General features: G+C 52.2%; 1 protein-coding gene across 15 annotated transcripts in view; it reads right to left on the bottom strand.

Annotated features, from left to right (window-relative positions):
- DYSF (dysferlin) overlaps positions 1-21,379 on the bottom strand; it is a 222,678-nt gene that overhangs the window by 1,330 nt on the left and 199,969 nt on the right. For all 15 annotated transcript variants that reach the window (XM_068979193.1, XM_068979167.1, XM_068979199.1 and 12 more), the window contains 10 exons: positions 20,044-20,214; positions 19,296-19,438; positions 17,173-17,312; positions 15,872-15,960; positions 15,568-15,663; positions 15,013-15,154; positions 11,005-11,104; positions 5,977-6,155; positions 4,011-4,120; positions 2,476-2,623 (listed from right to left, as the gene is read on the bottom strand). In XM_068979193.1, the coding sequence (XP_068835294.1) occupies positions 2,476-2,623; positions 4,011-4,120; positions 5,977-6,155; positions 11,005-11,104; positions 15,013-15,154; positions 15,568-15,663; positions 15,872-15,960; positions 17,173-17,312; positions 19,296-19,438; positions 20,044-20,214 (1,318 nt within the window). The remainder of the gene's footprint in view (positions 1-2,475; positions 2,624-4,010; positions 4,121-5,976; positions 6,156-11,004; positions 11,105-15,012; positions 15,155-15,567; positions 15,664-15,871; positions 15,961-17,172; positions 17,313-19,295; positions 19,439-20,043; positions 20,215-21,379) is intronic.

Raw genomic sequence — 21,379 nt, 5'->3', positions numbered from 1 at the left:
CAGGAGACAGGGAAGAGGCTCTGCCCAGGTCTGCCCACGGGGTCTGGGGCTATGGCTGCCCCTGAGATGAGAAAGGGTGGCAGGCTGAAAGTAACTGGAAATCTTCCCTCTGTCTCCCAGCCAGGTAGCTGGGACCTCCTTCCCTCTTCCCCAGGTCCCTGAGGCCAGTCTGCTGCCCAAGCGCCTTGCAGGGTGGGGCCCGGCTGGCCAGGGGCAGGCCCAGGCATAGCCAGGAGATAGGAATTTTACTTGGGGCCGGGCCCTGCCCTCCCCTTGGCTCTTCAGCAGAAGGCTGGCTTGACATGCAGCCCCCTCCCCACACCACTCCCCTCCGCACAGTGCTGGTCACAGCAGGTCAGTGCTGACCCAGCCCAGCCCTGCCTCATGCCCATGGGGGTCCCAGCCGAGGCCACTTGGGGAGTCCCTGGCAGAGCCAAAAGCAGCCAGCTCATGACTCCACATGGAGCTCCATCTCACACAACAGTGATGCTCAAACCAGAACGTTTGAGGCAGATTCTCCCCAGCAGACCTGGAGCGGGCCGGGGCTCTGCCATCCTCCCTGGTGCCGCTGCAGCTCGCTTCTCAGACCACCTGCTCCGGAGCGTGGGGGTGCGCCAGCTCGCCTTGCCCACACTCCCTGGCCCAGCCTCACCGTGGAGCGCTAGGCTGTATCCTGTTCTCCCCGTGGTCCTGGCATCACTGTGTCTCCTCGTGGACTGCCAGCTTATCAGACCACCAGCCTCACCACCCGCTCCATCACCCACAGAACTCATCCTTGGCTCCCGGACACAAAGTCTTTGCCTGAACCGAATGGTGGCTGGGCATAAACGACATGAGAGGAGGTGAGCCTGAGGAGAGGCCAGGCAAGGGGCACTGTGCCTCCCCAACCTGACCACCTGGGCCTGCCCAGGGGAAGAGACACAGAGGTGGAGTCCTGGGCCTGAGCCCTGAACCCAGGTCACTGCCAGGGCAGCTAAGCTCTCTTCCAGGGCCCAGTAGCTAACCCCGTATTAGCAGTTGTAATTTGTCTTCTTTCACCAAGAGGGCACCCAAACCAAACAAGCCTGACCCCCATAACCTCACCCACCCCTGAGCCTCAGGCCTATCTGGTCAATGTAAGTCTTCTCGCTAAGACTCAGAACAGTCTCAGCCTGCTCAAAGGGCCTGGCCCTCAGCCCAACCCGTGGCCACCCCGGCTCTAGATCCTCCTTTGTGACTCAGGGCCCAGACGGTGCCAGGGCCTGGGTGTCCGAACCAGAGCTCCCCTCCACTGCTCCCACAGTTCACGGTATCAGGGCCTGAAGGGGAAGCTCTGCCATTTTTACTGTCTTCCTCAGGAGGCTCTCTGCTGGTACCAGCCCTCGCCAGCTATGCTGGGAGAGGCACTTGGAACCCCTCCTTCTCCTGGAGGACTCACAGACCAAAGAGCTCACAGGTGAGTAATTCCACCGCCCAGCGTGGGGACTGTGTGCATGGCCGGCGGCCTGGTGCTGACCAGGGCTGTGGCTGGAACCCCAGCCTGGAAGCTGTACACAGACTGCCCTGCAGCCCTGAGCTGGCCCCTCCCCTCTCTGGGTGTCTGCTTCTTTCCATTCAAGTCAGGGTGACATGGAGTTGATCACACCCGTTCCTCTACTTGTACATGGATTTGAAATTTTCATGTTAAAAAGTTTTAAAAATTTAGAAGAGATTGAAACTCAGGTATCAGCCTGGGAACCTGTGATCCCTTCAAGGTCTGAGGTTCTAGAGACGCTCAGGTGCTGCCGTGAGGACGCAGGGAGCCTGGGCAGGGGAGACAGCTCCAGATTCTCCTCCTTTGGGAGCAGCCTGCAGAGCGGGCCTGGTCGCTCTCTGTCAGGCACCAGCTGGCCTCTCAGGCACTCAGCAGGGAAAGGGGCCCAGTGTCCACTGCGTCGGGGAGAGGCTCCTGGCACACCCCCTCCTCACTCACACCCCGCCCCAGGCCACCCCACTGCAGAAAACAGGCGCACGTTCAGGTCCCCAGGTGGACCCCAAGCCCCTCTCCAGGCCCTCAGCAGGCGCCATCCTCACAGACACAGGGCCTCCCCCTGTTCTCTGCCATCCACACCTTCCCTTCCCTTCCTGACCAAGCTCCAAGCCCTCCTTCAGCAGGTTCTCCTGCCCACGCCTGCCCAAGGGCCTCATCTTGATTACACAGCCCATCAGGGGCTTGCTAAGCACACTGTGCCTCCCCATTAAGGGCAAGAACTCAGAACTCCCCAAGGGTCTCCTACCAAACTGGGGACCCCCAAGACAGAGCCTATGTCTCCTTCCTCAGGCCACAGACTCCCCAAGGACAGAGGCTGCCTCTCCATCAGACAGCCAGTGCACTGGAGGTCAATGACAGGCTCCTCCGAGACCAGGGGCTGCTGGAGCTCAAGAACGGTACCTCCCACATCAGACCAGGAGCTCCCCCGAGACAGGGTCTGTGCCTCCCCCCTCGGGCCAGCTTACCGGGAAGGAGTAGACAAAGATGCCCAAGAAGAGCAGGAAGATGAAGAGAATGAGGAAGAGGATGATGGCACACCGGAACCGCCGCCACAGGATGAACTTCATAGTCTTGTACGGGGAGGTGAACCAGAGGAAGGAGGTGTCAGGCCGCCTGCAAGGGAGATCCCAGAGGTCAGCAGGGCACCCCGCCAGTGCTGCTCCCTGTGAGCCCTGCTCCCAAATCACCCTGGCCCTCCCCAGCCAGGCCCCCAGACCCCCCAGCCTCCAGCCCCCGGCCCGGCCCTTTGCATCTGCATCCCCTTCTCCTCCCAGCCTTTGCTACATCATGAGCCCTGCCCACACCCCTCTTCTCTTCCTGACACCATCAAGCCCTGCACACCCTCAGGGACCCAGTTATTAGCCACCCTGTCCAGGTCACCTTCCCTGTCGCTCTCCCCTTCCTGACCCAGGACTGTCACAGACTAGAGACCTGGGGACTGGACAGAGCTTCGAGGGGCTCCACGTTCGCTGAGCTATGGCCCATGAGCTCCAGATAAGCTCTGCCACAGGCCTAGATGCACACGGCTGGTCCACGGTCAGGGAAGGATGGCAGGAACTGAACCCAGGAAGGTGACTGTCTCTCATAACCAAGAACTGCAGATCCTTCCCCGAGATCAGCCTCACAGTTCAAAGAGCAGGCAGGTTTTCTGTCTCAGTAATGGCCATTCTGACACTCGCTTGCATGCCGCTGGCTCTCCTGGGTCTCCCTCATCTTTCCACCCAGATCCCAGCACCCTTGGGTAGGGGGCCTCCTGCTGCTCGGCCAGCCTGTGGCGGTCAGGACAGCTCTGTGACAAAATGGGCTGTCTGTGCTAAGTGTGACTTGAGCTCAGCAGGCTGTGGGAAAGACCCAGCAAATGCAGCCCGATCACTCACACACACCCCTGCTGCCAACAGCCGTCTTTCAGGCTCCAATAACTGTCTTCAAGCCATCTACATCCACTGGATTGGCTTATATCCCTTATCTGGGAGGTAGAGGAGGCAGAGGCTAGGCCCCCATTCCACAGGTGGGAAAATGGAAAGACCTTTTGAAAGCCACGTTGACACCACAAGAGAGCCACAGAAGCAGCTTGTTCAGGGGAAAGACCTTGAGTCAGGCTCCAGAGCCAATCAGACCAGGTGTGAGAATTTCAGCTTCACCACTTTCCTTGGAACGACCTTATTTAATTTTGCTGTGATTGTTTTCTCATTTGTAAAGTGAGGATGCCAAGATGACCCAGCAGGGAAGGTTCCATGACACAACATACACAAGCCATATGACAGCACGCTGGGCCTACAACCACCAGTTGCTCAACAGTGCTTGCTTCTGGAATGAACTGATGAGCCCAGCCTGTTCTGGAAGGGTGTCGGTCACCTGCTCCCTAACGAGGACCCTGGGATGAGTCACACCCTCCTCTGGGCCTCGGGACCTCTGTGTGGCTATGCAGTGGGTGCCTCCTCCACTGTGGCTACGCCTCCCAGTCCCCTTGGCCATCAGCGGGCAGGGGCTGGGCACCAACCTTGGGTCCTCGAGCTTGGGATTCATGTTAGGTTCATCCCGGCCGTGGCCGGCTGGCCGCTCCTCATGCTCACTCTCTGTTACAATCTCCAAGGTCATCTCCAGCTTGCCCTGTGGGGAAAGGGGGACCTGGTCAGGGACACAAAGGCTCAGCACCGTGGCTTGGAGAGGAGCCAGGCCAGGACAGATGTCAAGGTCACTTTATGATTTTTTTTTTGAAAAGTGATAACAGGATGATCTGATCATAAAAGTACCCATTCTGAGCAGAACATGTAGTAACTACAGACACGTGTCTGCACGTATGGGCTTCCCTGGTGGCCCAGAGCTTAAAGCATCTGCCTGGAATGCAGGAGACCCGGGTTCGATCCCTGGGTTGGGAAGATCCCCTGGAGAAGGAAATGGCAACCCACTCCAATACTCTTGCCTGGAGAATCCCATGGAGGGAGGAGCCTGGTAGGCTACAGTCCATGGGGTCGCAAAGAGGCAGACACGACTGAGCGATTTTACTTTACTTTACAGACACGTATAAAGAAAGGATACTGTCACTCATACTTTTCCTCTGTAACAATAAGCACTCCTAATATTTTATTCATCAGACTTATTTTTCTCTGCAAGTATATGAAATACCATACTGTGTATATTTAGTTCTATAGCTTGCTTCTTTCACTTAAAATAATATATTTTATTATTATATAATTATATATTCTTTTAAAGTTTGCTTTTAATGCTATAAAACATTCTATGCAATGGCTGACCATAATTTATTTAGTAAACTAGTTATTTTGGTTCATTTAAGTTGTTTCCAACGCATCGTTGTCATAAAAAAAAAAATGCTGCAACCAACACCCTAGAACCATAAAGCTTTAATTTAATGAGGTTATTTCTTTAGGAAAGATTTTAGAAGTGGGATAAAAAATTTCAAAGGGAATAAATATTGCTAAGTTTCAGGCTATATATTACTAAATTGTTTCCCCAAATGTAAAACCATTAGCCTGGAGGGCAAAAGTAAATGAGGGGGGAGTCTCTCTGCATCCTCGCTAGCAATGAGCATTTCTGTTTTAAAACACTCTACTATAATACATTAAAGATGTTTTCACATTTTAAAATACTCCTTTATGTAATTACCAGGGGAAATGGACTTTCTTAAATTTTAATGGCCACTCTACTTGTTTGCGTATTATCTATGCAAGCACTGCACTCATTTTTCTTTTGAGACATTAGTATTTCTTATTAATTGTTATAATTTGTTACACAACATGGATATTTTATTTCAGGGGCCACTTGAGGGGTTGGGTGGCTGCTTGCTGTTTCCAGGTACAACTGACCCTTGAACCACATAGGTTTTAACCATGCAGATCCACCTATACACATATTATTTCAGTAAATATACAGTCGGCCCTCATTTGCAGGTTTCAATCCACAGATTCCACCAACCGTGGAGGGCCAACTATGAGACTTGAGCATCCGTGGATTTTGATGTCCACAGGGCTCCTGGAACCAACCCCCTGTAGATATTGAGGGACAATAATAAACTGTCATTTACTTCCCCTGCAGCAGGACAATTCCTCATGGTCCCCAGTCACGCCCCTGGACAGACCTCTGGGCAGAGGGAATAGTCCCTCAAGGATGGTCCCTTGTAGGGTTCTGCTTAAATGGGAGCGGCATGATGCCTGTCCTCTTCCAGAAGTCTAGCCAAAGGGGAACTCAGGACACAGATCACTGTGAAGGCCAGAGAGCAGAGTATAAGCTAAACAGGATCCACAGAGATTAAGGCACCTTTGATTTAAATAGGCTTCGCTGGGATACAACCCTCAAGAAGAGGAAGGCTGGAAAGTGGCAAGGGAGAGGGACAGGTCTTGGGAAATAGACAGGGAGGGCAGGAGATAGAGAGAGGAACATGCCTGCGCCTGTGATCGCTATGGAGGAGCCACTCCCACGTCTCCACCGGCCAGATGGAGCTGACTTACCGCCAGCATCTTTTTCTCGCCCTCATCCGCCACACAGGGCCACCAGCCCTTCACTGTTTTCTGTTCAAAAAGAGACACGAACCACTCTGGGTGGAAGGTGGCTTCCAGCTGGTCCACAGAGCACTTCTCGGCTGTCTTGGCGGGCTTGGGCATGTGGTTAAGGTCCAGCTGCAGGGAGCCTGTGGCAAAGAAGGTTGCTTTAGCCAGGCTTTCTCAGTCACTGCCAGCCTAGGACCACCCTGTGGCTCAAACTCTACTCTCCATCCGTCACCTCTCATCCCATCTGTTCAGCTTCCCATCCATCTGTTCATGCATCCATATGCCCACGAATCTGCCCTTACTGATTCGCCCTTAACAGAGCTTCCCAACTGCTCAATTATTCATCTTACTATACTTACTTAGTACACGAGTGTCCCAATTTCTCCACATCCTCTCCAACATTTGTTATTTCCCATTTTTTGTTTTTGTTCTTGCTTTTATATAGGTACAAGTGTCATCTCATTGTAGTTCATTCATCTGCCCACCTAGTTATCCACACAGCTATCTTTCCATACTGCTTCATCTGCTCATTTTATCCCTCTTCTCCCAGAATAGATCCATCTTTTGGGTTCAGCCACATGAAAATTCTGATATTCAATTATCTTTGATGTATAAAAACAGTAATTTCATGTGGTTTCACCTAATCCAATTCCAACATGATGAAATCAGTGGGACTGGAGCACAGGTTACTGAAAGGATAAAGTGAGAGAGATAAATCTAAAAACCATTTTCTGAGGCCAAATTAAAGAATTTTTTGAATGCCACACAAAGGAGATTAGACTATTTTTCAGTGTGGAATGCTCAGTTATTGCAAGTATTCACTGACTGCATCTATTTTTATAGTTTTTTCATTCCCTTCCTCCATTTATCCTTCCATGCAGCTATCTGCTTTAACTATCTACATCCCTCAATAGTAACATTTGCTGAGCACTATATCTCCATTAAACAGGTTATTGTTCCATCCAACAGTTGTTCAACTCTATATCAGCACTAATCTATGTACCCATCTAAACATCTCTCCATCCCTCAACTACAGATGAATGTTTATTTCTCATTTTAAATATGATCTCAATACAATATTAAGTAAAAACCAGGCCATTAAATCATATATATAGTATAATATATTAAATATTACATTAAATCTATATATAAATTATATTAATATATTATATAAACTATATATAGGATATCTACATAAACCATGTAGCTACATAAACCATATATACTATGTATAGTATGTATACTCTATACGTATGTCTACATAGATGTGTGTGTTAGCTGTTCAGTTGTGTCTGACTCTTTGTGACCCCATGGACTGTATCCACCAGGCTGCTCTGTCCACGGAATTCTCCAGGCAAGAATACTGGAGTGGGTTGCCATTCCCTTCTCCAGGGGATCTTCCTGATTCAGGTATCAAATCCAGGTCTCCTGCATTGCAGGCAGATTCTTTACCATCTGAGCCACCAAGAAAGCCCACATATATATTATATATATCTACATATATACTATATACTATATATACGCATATATAATATATCTGCTGCTGCTGAGTCACTTCAGTCGTGTCCGACTCTGTGTGATCCCATAGACAGCAGCCCACCAGGCTCCCCCATCCCTGGGATTCTCCAGGCAAGAACACTGGAGTGGGTTGCCATTTCCTTCTCCAATGCATGAAAGTGAAAAGTGAAAGTAAAGTCGCTCAGTCGTGTCTGACTCTTCGAGACCCCCTGGACTGCAGCCTGCCAGGCTCCTCTGTCCATGGGATTTTCCAGGCAAGAGTACTGGAGTGGGGTGCCAATGGCTTCTCTGATACATATATATATATATATATATAAAATATATATAGTATCGTGTATATATAGTATACCTATAGAAAGTAAGCTATATATACACACATAGGTAGTATATCATAAAGACTATAAGGGAACACAGGATAATTTCTTGATTGCAAAATTTCTAGATCATAACTATACTTTGAAAATAAAGGCAATAAATATTCAAAAGAAGTAAAATACGTAATTAGAAAATACATTATGAAGAGGGAAAAGGAAATGTCTTAATAATGCTGTAAGCTTCTAAAAGAGTAGATCTTAAAATTTCTCTTCACAAGAAAAAAAAATTAGCTATGCAGCTTATTGTGCTGATCCTTTCACAATAGATACAAACATCAAATTAAAAGAAATCTGTGGAGTTTAAAAGTAGCAGTTTTAGTGGCTTTATTTTTAAAAAACACAAAATGATCCTATTTAATTTTATATTGAACACCATTTTTTCATTCAATAGAATGCAGTTTTTGTTTGTCTTACTAAAATTGGTTTTCTCTGTACATCTGTGGCTGATTCATGTCGATGTATGGCAAAAACCATCACAATATTGTAAACTAATTAGCCTCCAATTAAAATAAATTAATTAATTAAAAAATAAAATGAGAAAAAAATGGTTTTCTAAAGCCTCATCCCATAAAGGCAAGAATGATAGAAGGATACTAAAAAAAATTTTTAGTCTGCAAGCAAAAGAGGTTCTGTAAAAAACTAAAAAGCAATTGAAAATGGTGAAATTATTTGTAATGTGTCCTTACTATATAAAAAGCTCTGAAAGTCAATAATAAAAGAGGAACATCCCAAAACCGTGAAAAAGAAAATAACAAAAAAATATAGATAATAAACATGTTTTTAAAGTTCTACCTTACAAGTAAAGAAGAAATGCAAATAAAGATAAAAATGAGGTGTCATATTGGCAGGTTTTTCTTTTTTTTAAGAAAGATAACACTTTTAGCAAAAGTTTAAGGAAAATAGTGCTCTTGGGCAAATAGAGAACAGATGATAATATAAAAATGTAAAATCTATCTAGAGGGCAATTGAACAAAACATTTCAAAAACCACTCTAAGACTAAAAATCTGCTTCTTAAAATTTAGGGAAGATGTGCACAAATGGTCCAAAGATGTGAGCCTAGACTGCCACGCACACAGGAAAGCCTGGAAATGAGCTGAGGGTGCACCAAGGCGGGATCAGTGAGACAGGAGAGGATCCATCTGTGCAACGGGCCGTCTGGTGGACGTTAAGTGCCATGATGTAGATGCAAATGGAGACGGGTCGCTCCTGACAGTAGGAACGTTCTTAATGTCTCATTTCCCACAAAAAGATCTAAAACAGTCTGTGTAACACAAACTCATTTTGCTATCTCTATGCCATGCATTCATGTGTATGTCTGTGTATAAACTACACATACAGGGCTTCCCCGGGGGTCCAGTGATTAAGAAGCCACCTGCCAATGCAGAGGACACAGGTTTAACCCCTGGTCCACGGAGACCCCACTTGCAGCAGAGCAACTAAGTAAGCTGCGTGGGTCACACCTACTGAAGCCCATGCGTCCTACAGCCAGGGCTCCACAAAAAGAGAAGCCATGGCAAAGAAAAGTCCATGCGCCGCACCAGAGAGTAGCCCCCACTCCCCGCAACTAGAGGCAGCCCACGTCCAGCAACAGAGACCCAGGGCAGCCAGAAAATAAAATAAATAATAAATGATTTTAAAAAAGAGTAGCCCCCACTCCCCACAACTAGAGGAAGCCCACGCACAGCAACAGAGACCCAGTGCAGCCAAAGAATAAAATAATTAATAATTTTTAAAAATATTTTGGAAAAATATGCACATAACATGTATTTGCTTATATAAGAAATAATATACCCCAAAGCATTAGTGGAGGTTATCTCTGGGTAGTGAGATTATTACTTTTCACTTTCATGCATTGGAGAAGGAAATGGCAACCCACTCCAGTGTTCTTGCCTGGAGAATTCCAGGGACAGCGGAGCCTGGTGGGCTGCCATCTACGGGGTCGCACAGTGTCGGACACGACTAAAGCAACTTAGCAGCAGCAGCAGTGAGATTATAATAAAATAGGAAAGGGAGGCATTGCTTATCTCCAGTTTCTAATGTGGCTACAGGAATTATGTAATAAGTAAAAGAACAAAAGTCCAACTTGGTGCTGTGATGCTAACACTCTGAATCTTTTACAGTGATGTCATGGAGCAGTCCTCAGTCCTCCAAGTGCAGGGGACCAGGCTGGGTGTGGGGGGACACGGGGTGAAGAGCAGCCTGATGGGCTGGAAGCCCTCTTCCCCATTCCTGCTGGGGCTGCTCCTCAAAATGTCCTTCCTTTGTGGTGGGGGTGGGTGGGGTGGGCAGGGCCAAGAGCTCGGCTAATCCTGCAATCAAGACCCACCCAAGGAGGGCTCCAGTGATTCATCCAAGCCTGCCCTGCTCCTAGCTGGCAAAGTGGAACTGGAACCCAGGACTCCTTACCTCCTGGAAGGCCTTTTTCACAGCCTCACTATTTTACTGAGGTGAAATTCACAAAATAAAATGCGCTGTTGTAAGCATTTTAAAGCGTACAACTCAGTGGCTTCTAGTATATTCCCAGAGTTGCGCGACCACTATCTAATTTCAGAATACTTTCATCATCCCTAAAAGACACATCGTACCCACCTCTCTTCCCAGTCCCCAGTGACCACTTTCTGTCTCTGGATTACGTATTGTGGACATTTCCTATGAAGGAGTCATACAATATTTGTCCTTTTATGTCTGACTTCTTTTACTTGGTATGTTTTCAAGGTTCACTCATGGTGTACCATGAGTCAGGATTTCACTTCTCTCGTGGCTGAATAACACCCCATTGTATGGATGCACCACAACTTTCCAGAGGCCAGACAGCTAGTGACAGCCAGCCCCTGCCCACACGTCTTCACCGGGGCTCCCCTCTCTTCCTTCCTTGGTCCCACCACCCACCACGGCCCACCATTCCATGCCGCCCTGCTGGCCGCTCTGATCCCCGTGGCAGAGCGTGTCACCAGCCTCACTCAGCACCAGGGACCAGTGACTGTGAGCTCCCTGATCCTCCTGCCAGCCCTGCCGAAAGGGAGAGACGCACACGTGCACAGCAGGGACTCTGGGACACACTGATAGGCAGAATGGTAGACTGGAAATGGTGCTCACCCAGAAAGTCATCGAAGGAGAACTTGTCGTTGTCCCAGATCTGGAATATCACTCGTGCGGGGATCTTGCTCTCTGTCTTGTCCAGCCTCCAGAAAGCATCCTGGCCCAGAGGAGAAGCAGAGAAGGAAGCAGGGGAACAGGATTAGAGAAGGGCAGAGGTCCCTTCCTGCCTGGAGGACTGCCTGGAGGAGGCAGTGTAGGGGGACATCCCTGAGGGACTTGCCAGAGCCAGGTCTTGGCAAGAAGACTGCTGAGACCCCAGAGGGTAGTGTTCACTTGATATAAGGTAGTTCCTTTAATGCTCACAATTCCATGAGTCAAGGTTTTCATTCCTGTCTTACAGATGATGAAACAAAGGCCTGGAGAAGTAAATAATTTGCCTAGGCTCTGACAGCTAATAAAAACATTAATATTGCATTTCTTATACACCAGCCCCTTCCCATTATAAAATCATTTATCCTTGCAATGACCTATAAGAGAGATACTATCCCTACAGCTGAGGAAATCACAGCAAGTAATTTATCCAAGTCACCCGGTTAAGGGAATGGTAAACTGGACCAGGCAGTCAGGTTCTGGGGTTCCACTCTCACCTCTTAATCGTGTTCTACCAGTGTGATCTTGGGAACAGGGTGGGCTGGCTGGGAATCTGGAGGGCTCCCCCCAACACACTGTTGCAAGGAACTGGCACTGAGGAGCCCATCTTCATCTCCAAGATCTTACCCCAGGGCAGATCAAAAGCCCCCAGTGCTAGGAAGGTCACCAGCCCATTGCTCCCCCGCCTCCCCCTCCTCAGGCCAATCAGCCTGGACTAGCATCGCCTGGGCCTTCTCTCCACGGAGGCCTGGGGAGCAGCTGAGTGTGGGCCCTGGGCTCCCTGAGGCCTGGATCCATCTCTGGCCCAGTCACACTCAACCCAAAGGACAGTCCCTGGGGCCTTCCAGCTCACACCTGCTCTCTGTCCTCTGCTGCTTCACCCGAGTGGGCAGCAAGGAGAGGAAACAATCTGACCACAGCCCGCTGATGGTTGGTGCCAGGTCATGGCAGGCTTGGGACGCAGTCTCAAGGGCACAGACTCCACAGGAGTCGGGGAGCACTGCTGACCACCCAGGGTTTGTCTGGGCCCAGGTGCCCTATACATACAGCCTTGGTGGCCACTCCGCATCACACGGACCCCTCAGAGCTCCCGCACCAGCGCCCCCTGAGGAGCCATCACCTCGCGAAGCAGCCGGGTGCAGCCTGGACTGCTGGCGGGCTGGGGAAGGGGCTCAGGTCCCCACCTGGCCCCTCGCCCCCGGCCCCCATCTGGCGCCTCCCCCGCTCCGGGCCCCAGCCCTCCTGCAGGTGCCTCCCTCCTCTGGTGGGGCTTTTACGGCCAGCTCCACAGGCCCGCCTGCACAGGCCGCCAGCCTCCCCCATGCCTCTGGCCAGCCCGGTTTATGGGCTCAGTAATGAGCCAGAGGTTCAAACGGCCCCTGGTGGGAGCAGCTGGGCTGGGGCTCCAGCCTGGGGAATGGCCCCCCCAGGTCCCAGGCACTCATTATGCTCCCAGTCTGGGCCCTTTTACTAGCTGTTTATTTGCAGGGTGGGTGCCTGACGCGCAAGCAGGCCCCGGTGGATGTGCTGGGCTCCAGGTGGGGAGCCGGCCGGGGCAACCAGCGGTGGTTCAAAGCTGCCGGATGAAAGGAGACCTTGTACTTTATGACAGTCTCGTCTGGTTAATGGGGTCCCTGGAGGGCCTGCCTGCCAGAGGCCCTGAACCCCTCAGCAGAGGGGCTCTGCAGCAGGACCAGGACACCCAGAGGCTGTGCAGTACCCCTGCAGTAACCCCCCAGCAGACTCAGTCCCCTAGCCCAGACCGGCTAATTGGGGCCCCACGACGGGCATGTCTCCCCTCCATCCCAGGGTCTTTTCTCCCAGAGGGACCCGCTGGCCCTCTCGGGTCAAGCCAGCTCCTCCCTCCCTTTCCTGGTTGACTGCAGAACCCCTTGCTGTTTCCAATCTCCTCTTCTGACCTCTGCCACCCCTCACTCCAGCTGCCCTCTCCAGAGCCTGGCACCACACAGGTGGGACCCCACCCGCCATGGGCCTCCCCAGACCTCTCTTCCTCCTCCCCACTTAGCAGCCCTCCTGGCCTCCTCATTCTCTCAAGACCAACCCAGCCTGCAGGGCATCGGGCCAACGGTCCCTTCCCTCAGCCCCTCTCTTCCCCTGGAGCTCCACCGTGACTCAGACTCCCTCCTTCCCTGCTCGTGACTAAAGGGCAGAAATGAAAGCCCATTGTTGCCAGAATGGAGGCACCTCAAACTCTTTATCGGCAGCCCCCACTGGGCTCTCAGAACTGCCGGGTACCATCTAGTAGGTCTCTCTCTTCCCTTTCTCTCCCTCGCTCAGTGTAATAACCGCTTCCAGGCTTTTTCATTTGTCTCAGTCACCTGCCACAACACCAGGAGATTCTCTCTTTCCTACTTGGCAGAAAAAGCAGAAGCCTCTGCTTCCTGCAACTCTTTGCCCCCATCTCCACCTGTCACAACAGTGAGGTGGCCTGGCCTCCCCTGTGAGCAGGCCGGTCGGCATCTCGCAGCCTCGGTTCCCCAGCCACAGCTCGCCCCGTGCAGGGCTTGGTGAGCATGGGCAGCGGCCTGCCGGAGGCCCCCATTCCCCATCCTCTCTGTCCACAGCAAGGACAGGTGCTGTTTGTTTGACCTGGAGTTCGCCCCCAGCAGACGCAGCATTTGCTGTGTCAGGAAAACATCTTTCGATAGACAAACACACTGAGCAAAGGCAAACAAGATGAAACCCACAAATAGGCTAGGCTTTCCTTGACCATACAGCACCCAGGGCTTACCACTCTCTGCTTTCTAGTAGGCACTAGGCAGCAACCCCCGGGTAAAAGAATTCATTTAGCCTTATTTAGCCCTTACTTCTTTTGCTTGATGGTTTCAGAATGTTCACCAGAACATTCCAGTTTCTCTGAAGTGCAGTGCTGTGTGTTGGGTTGGGAAGGGGTCGTGGCAGCCGAGGTACGCTACATATCTCCCTTCCTGAAGCCTCACAGCCACTCAGGACAGAAAGAGGAGTCACAGAAGTTTGCCTCTGTGACAAGAAGAAGCCGGGCACCACCTCTGGAAAGAATCTCAGGTCCAGACGGGCATTCACCCAGTCAATCAAGCAGGAGAGCACCTCCAGGCAAAACAGATTTAGGAGGGAGGCGTGGTTAGAGGCTCCAGCAGAGGGGCCTGCCACCTCCGGGCAGCCACTGCCCGTGGCATCCTCCTCACTATGCTCTGGGGGCTTTTCCATCAGAGCTGGCTTAGGGCCACCACCTGCCTCAAGACCCACTCATTTCAGGAAGAAAGAGTTTATGGCCCAGATGAGGCCTAAACCAAGAGATGCGGACCTACAAAGAGCTGAGAGCTCTGGAGCAGCCCCTTGACCCTAGCTGATGCACTGGGCGGACCTCCCCAGGCCTGAGAGAGACCAGCCTGGACGGCGGCACAGGCCCCAGGCACAGAAATGGGAGAAAGGAGGGAGCAGTGGAAACTTGGCTGAGCAGCATCTGACTCCATCAACAAGCTGACCTCAGGCCAGCCCAGCCCTCTGGGGCCACCCTGCCTAGGGGGTACCCCCCTGCCCTCTGATGACCTTGCTGAGTCTCCCTACAGTGTCCTCTCCACTCTGACACCAAGGGCCTCCCTGCTAGTTGAATTGTTAGGATTTGGACTTAGTTACATATAACAGTGGGGGCCTTGCGGGCTGGGGTGGCAGCAATGCTGATGATGGCAAAGGCGGCAGAAGAGGAAGGAGGAGCGGGCATGGAGGACACGGCGGTGGTGGAGACGGTGGCGGTAATGGGACAGTTGTGGCCGCTCGCCGTGGTGGCAGATGGGATTCCAGCAGCGGTGGGACGGGCTGAGAATATAGCAGTGACGCAGCTGCAGCAGGCAGGGTGAGCAGGCTGACAGCCTCAGCCCTGGGACCAGCACCCCTGGAGACAGGAACGACACTCACCTTCTTGGAGACGGTGCAGACTTGCTCAGCTGGCAGGTAGTCAAAAGGGAAAACGAACCTCCAGTTAAAGTTGCCTTCACCTCCCAGGGACCGATAATGTACATCTGTCTTTTGCTTGTGTTCTTCAAAGCCAACCATCCAACTAGAAATATCACATTTGAGAGAACGTAGCTAATTGAGGTTTCCACCACAATATGCATCCTCAACTTAAGGAATTAAGAAGGTCACTGAACTTGGTAAATGATAGAGGAAAAATAAACCCCAAGAAATCTCCACAGTATACCAAATGTACCATAAATTTCACAATATTCTAATTTCTCTCTTGAGCGGCATCCTCAAACCTTGTAAGTTCATCCCAAACATTAGCATGGAAGAAGACATCTGGTGGGAGTCAACTCCCCATAGGCAGAGACACTCCCATAAGACTGTTCTTGCTTTCTCATTCTCCCCCTTCCCCACACCAGAGCGCCCCCTTTCCCGACTGATCACCATCCTCACGGAGGCAGAGGCGACACCCTGGAGCTGGGACGGGTAGAAAGAAGGGTGACCTCCTACCCTTTCACATAAATGTCGCTCATCTTCTCCCCGGTGATGCTAAGGTCATCCAGGATCACATCCTTGGTGTTCCAGATAATACAACGCAGGAAAAACCTGCAGAGAAAACGACTCAGATCCACACGGATTCCCACCAAGGGTGGGCGGTCCTTGACCAAAAAGCCAAAAACTGGACACTTGGTCAAATTCACACAGGAGTGGTGCCTGAGTGGCAAAAAGCCAGGCCCAAGAACCACCTCCTGGTCCCACCCACAGCAACCACCCCTCACCCTGCTCAGCCCTGAGCCCCGGCCGCATAAGTCACCTTCTGGCTCTCCGTGGGGTGATGTTGAAGGGAGGTCCCGGCCGGCCCAGGGCCTTTGGAAACAGGTCGACCCACATCTGCAGCTTCCCCTGGGGAGGGAGACACGACCCTGCTCTCTCACCACCCTTTTCACTCAACCAACATCTCCCAACTGCCTGCTCTGTGCTGGATACTTGGAGCACAGGACAGAGGAGCCTCAGGCCTGCATGGCGAGGCTCAGCATCCAGCAGGGGAGCTGCCTTCAGTGGGACTATAGGGTTGAACCCACTGCCCCAGTGGCCAGGGACCTGGGGAGTGCCTGGGGGTCAGGGGTCAGGGTCAGGGCAGCTCCCTGGGGATGGTGATGTTTGCTGGGTCTCACCTTGCCAGGTGGGAAGGAGTAGGGGGCACTCCAACCTTGGGGTGGTGGATGTGGTTGTAGAGGGTCAGAGAGTGTGGTTTGGTCATAGGGGCTCAGAGGGTTTCCAGACAAGAAGCCATTCTACCTGCCACCCTTCAGCTCGTGCCCTCTTTGCAAGCAGCTGTTACCTCTGGCCCCATCTTACAGGAGGAGGAGAAAGGACTGACCTAACATCTGTTCACATGAGCATGAGAGAGCTGACATTTCAACACCTGCAGTGCCACTCTGGGGAGCTGGTAGCCATGCCACCAAGGGAAGGAGGACTCAGCTCCAAAGAGCAGAGAGGATGTTCTCGGCTGTGCACAAAGGCACGTGCATGGCTGCATCGCCCCATCTCTGCTGGTGAGCCCTTCCCTCCTCGTCTTCCTCCAAGTCCCAGCCCTGAGCTCACTCCCTCCAGGAAGCCTTCCTGTGTCAGCCCAGGTCTGCTGTCCCTCCGCTCACTCTCCCTCTGCCTGGGAGGACTCCCCTGACCTTCCTGGTGGCTGCTCTGCCTCTCTGTCGTGGGGTCGACCTGTCTGCACTCCCTACAAGCCCAGCACAGGGCCAGCCTTCTGGGGTGTCACTGACTGCTGGTAAGGGAGGACACCCTGAGGCCAGGCTAAGACACTGAGGCTTCAGAATGACTCATGGGCAGTCAGAGGTTCAGCCTACATGGGGGTGGAGGAGGCAGCTCATTCCCCAGGCCCAAGGTCCACAGGTAGCCCAGGAAGGCCAGGCTCAAGGGGGCTTTCTCATAAGCCAACAGTGGTCAGTGGTAACCACTCAGATCAGCAAAACATGGCAAGGAGGGGTTAGCCAAATACCGAGGTCTCCACTGGTGCTTCTGGGGTATCCATGCTGTCCTTGGGGCAGGGTAGCTGAGGGTCAGGGGCTCTGGGGGTGTGGGTGGAGGTCCTACCTGCTCGATGTCTGGCTGCAGGGGGCTGTAGAGAGGCCGGGACTCCACGTGCTCAGGGATCAGGCCCAGCTGCTGGAGGACATGCAAGGCCAGACGCTCCTCCACCGGGCCCAGGTGTGGGTTCGGGACCCTGCCAGCCTCTAACCCCAGGAAGAAGATGAAAAACATTGCCAGGACTGAGTGAGCAGGAGATGGCACGGGTGCCTGGGAGCCTTGGGAAGCCACTAACCCCACAGCCTAACCCTAAACCCAGACACACACTTCTGGCCCTCACATCTCACTCTCTGTAGCGAGAATCTCACTGTCCACAGGATCCGGGCTTAAAATCCAGATTCCCCATTGCCATCACCTCTTCCAAGCATCTTCTGTAAGCTCTTCTTATAAATTCTCCCCACCCTCCAAAGCCCACCACTTCCAGGAAGCCCTTCCAGACTGCTCTCAGCTCTGAGGCTCTACAAGCTCTTCTGCCAGACAAAGTATCTAAGTGCTCTCAGTACTATTCTCTGGTTCATGTAATCTCTTTGATTAGTAGCAGTAGCTAAAATATTAGCAATAACAGAGAACACATTTAAATCAAGAGCCAGGCACTGTTCATAGATATTAAAGGTTTGATCCTCAAAGTAACCCTAACAGCTAAGTACTATTATTAGCCCCATTTCACAGGTGACAGAAGCAGCAGGCAGTCACACACCTGGCCAGGGGGTGGCTGAGATCACACCCTCATTAGGAAAGGTGTGTAACTGGGCGTGAATAACCCCCCTCCCCTGCATGCTTCCAGGTGTAGCTCTACCTGTCAAGGGGTGGGTCACGAACTGGTACTGTGGATGGGGTGTTTCTAACCCTGAGAAGGCTGACTGATCAGCCAGCAACATGAACTTGGAGCTCCCATGACAGAGACCTGACTGGGAGTAGGAGGGTCTACACGTGTCTATACACAGGTATGTGCACTCAGGTGTGCTCATGTTCACCAGCACAGATTCTAACACCGCGTACACACACACACACACGTTCACCCATCACACCTGCCCTACGCACTTTAATAGGTGCCACTAAGGAAGCAGTATAACATGCGGGAGGACCACTGGGCCAGGAACCTGGTTCTGCCTCTCAAGGGCTAGGTGACTTTGGGCAGGTTGTTAACCACTCTTGGTCTGAACGGCCTCATCTGCAAAAACAGGCAGAATTCTGGCTTTCTGGGTTTCTCTTCCTATGAATTTATGACCACAAGCCCTGGTCCCTGTGCTTAAGCTGCTCACAGACTAGCAGAAGGAAATGAGCCCACCCCTAAAACAGATGCGAGTTCCACAAGAAAAGAGAACGGGGGTGGGGTCAGGGCCTAATGGAGAGGAGCCTGACTCAGCCACGACCTCGGAGAACCAGAGAAACAGAAGGGGTGCGCTGGAGATGGGGGAGCCAAAGCCTCCTTCCCCTTTTACAACCTCAGCACCAGCTCTGACATCAAACATCGCCGAAACCAGCAGGAGGCGAGGGGCCAGCTGGGCCTGTAAACACCTCCGGGGAGTCTGAGCTGCTCCGGGTGGGCCATGCAGGCTGTGAGCATCTCAGACATGCAGGGAACACGCAGCGGTACCCTAGGGGTGAGCATTACACAGACCCAGAGCATCGGGCAAGACGAGGGCTACAGGGCTTCCTGCCACCCTTTGGATGCATCAGGTGCAGGAGCTGTGGCTAGGGGCTCAAAAGGTACCGTCAAGGTCAAATTGGCATGCTAGCGTGATTCAAGTAGAAAACCTTCTCAGTGGTGGGCCGTACCCAATCTCTGACCAGTCTGACCACCCAAAGCCAGAAGTAGCCCAATCCCAACCATGACCTGATCCTGGCTTCAGGCTCCCCTCTCATCTTCCCCTCAGACAGGCCCCAACCTGGCCATAGGCTGAACTCTGATGAACCCCCCAACCCCCAACCTGGCCCCAACTTTGACCTCTAATCTTCACAGTGGTGTTCCAGGAAGAACACCAAGGGCAAGTTGAGACCATCTGTGCTTCCCTGGAGAGACTCCAGACCACACTGTGTGGGTGCGGGTCCTGTCCAGTGGGTATGTCCAAGCCCCTTTACGACAGGAGGGGACCCATAAGAGAGAGGGCATTGGAGGGCGACCTCACCTATTTCTTCAATGGTGTATTCTTTATCCTGAAACACCACACGGTCTGTCCGGTACACGGGGGCCTTGACTCGGTGCTGCTGGCAGAACAGGTGGAGGAGCTGGGAGGGCCGGAGCTGGTCCCTCCACTGGTTGGGTCCAGAGCTGAGGCCCAAGCAAAACACAGAGATGAGACGCTCCAGGACACTGACAGGGCGGAGGGGCACACAGTGGCCCATGTGCCCACAAACATGGCATCAGCCCCCCTTCTCTTTGACCAAGAGCACCCTATATGATTGTTCATCATGACTGGGGAGCCCATTTCACACACAGAAAGACTGAGGCCCAGACAAAAGGACTCCTTTACACATGCATGGGATTGGAACTGAAAGGTTTCCAATTTTCAGATTTAGAGAATCAGACCCACACAAGACCCAAGCTGGCTGGAAGTGAGTGAGGACTGTAGGGCCCAGCCAGGCTCTGTGACCCATCCCACCATTTGCCTCCCTTCTCCGTCCCTTCTCCAGGCACCTCGATGGTGCCTTCAGGAGAACTGTAATGACATGATGAAGAGTTGGGTTCTTAGAGTCAGATAAGCAGCTTCAAATCCTAACCCCACCACTTACAAACCTGGGCCTCAGTGTCCATATCTGCGGAGTGGGGATGAGACCTGGGCTGAGATGAGGAAGCGTCTGTGCCGGGCTAGGATCAGGCCGATACAGTCAGTGCTCGGCCCACAGTCAGAAAAGCAGCCAGCACCGTGCACTTACACACAGTAGGTCTGGGGGAGTCCACAGCGGGCCCCGAACTTGGACAGCAGCCTGTTCTCCAGGTCAATGACCGTCTCCCCAATCTTTTCATCCTTGGAGAGGAGGTCATAGTCATAGAGGGTGACCTTCAGGTCCTTCTCCAGAGGCAGAGTACAGGTCAGCTCGAACATCCTGCGAGGAAGGAGGGGGTCATCCCAACAACACTAGCTCTCAGAGGTCACTGGACACAGCACGACCTCGAGGGGGTGGCCAGGCTGGCGCACAGGCTGGAAAGCCACCCCTGGCCTCGTCCTCTTACAGGACTGGCCTGCAGTCCACCCTCCTCAGACCTTCCACCGCTCTTGTAGCACATCACGCATGCACTCCCAATGTGGGGCTTGTCTCAGTGTGTGCGTGTGTGTGTGCATGTGTGTGCGTGTATGTGTGGTTTTCCCAAATAATCAGCAGATGCCTGCCAGATGGATCACAGAATGGACGAATGAACTGGGCTCATTCACAAGGTTAAAAATGAAGTTTCCGGGGACTTTCCTGGTGGTTCAGTAGTTAAGAATCCACCTTGCAATGCAAAGGACTCAACTTCCATCCCTGGTTAGGGAACTAAGATCCCACATGCGGTAGAGCAACTAAGCTCATGCGCTGCAACTCCTAAAGCCCACACACCATAACTAGAGAGTACGCATGCCTCAAGGAAAGATCCTGCATGATGCAAGGAAGATTATGATGCACCCACATAAATAAATAAAATTTTAATGAAGTTTCCACCAAGACACCTAGAGATAAGATGTGAAACTCCAGAGCGAGGTGCCAGAGCTCTGGAATTTACCAAGGGCGTGGCCCGGGGTCCACTTTCAGGACTCTTGGGGATTCTCCACTGCTTCTGGAGTGGGATGGAAACAGGACCTGTGCAGAGACTTCTTTGGAGAGAGCCCTGCTGTGCTCTGAGAGCCGCACCTCCCACGGAGGTCAAGTGTGGAAGTGCTGTCCCTTCTCTGAAATGAGTTCCCTTCAGGAGGGAGACACAGCCTGGCACCTGAGTTGTGCTTGACGAAGTGCAGGCAGCTAGTGGCAGAGAGGAGGTGCAGTGTGTTTGGGAGGAGCTGTGTGCCTGTCCTGGCTGGGCACAGAGCTGCAGCGTAGGGGGCTGCCTGAAGCCCACCCCATGGGTTGTGGGGCTCTGACAGCGAGAAGCTGGGGGGAGATGCATCTGAGAATGGGTGGGTGGATGAGAGGGAGATGCCAGCTAAAGGGACACAGCACCTGCCACATCTCAGGAGCTATGTTGGGAGGGCTTGGTGGGGGTAGGAGGGCTCTGGAAAGCACCCACAGGACAGCGAAC

The sequence above is a fragment of the Capricornis sumatraensis genome, chromosome 1 (assembly GCF_032405125.1).
Source record: "Capricornis sumatraensis isolate serow.1 chromosome 1, serow.2, whole genome shotgun sequence".
Lineage (NCBI taxonomy): Eukaryota > Metazoa > Chordata > Mammalia > Artiodactyla > Bovidae > Capricornis > Capricornis sumatraensis.
Note: the sequence above shows the minus strand (reverse complement) of the source record. Positions and strands in the feature narration are given on the sequence as shown.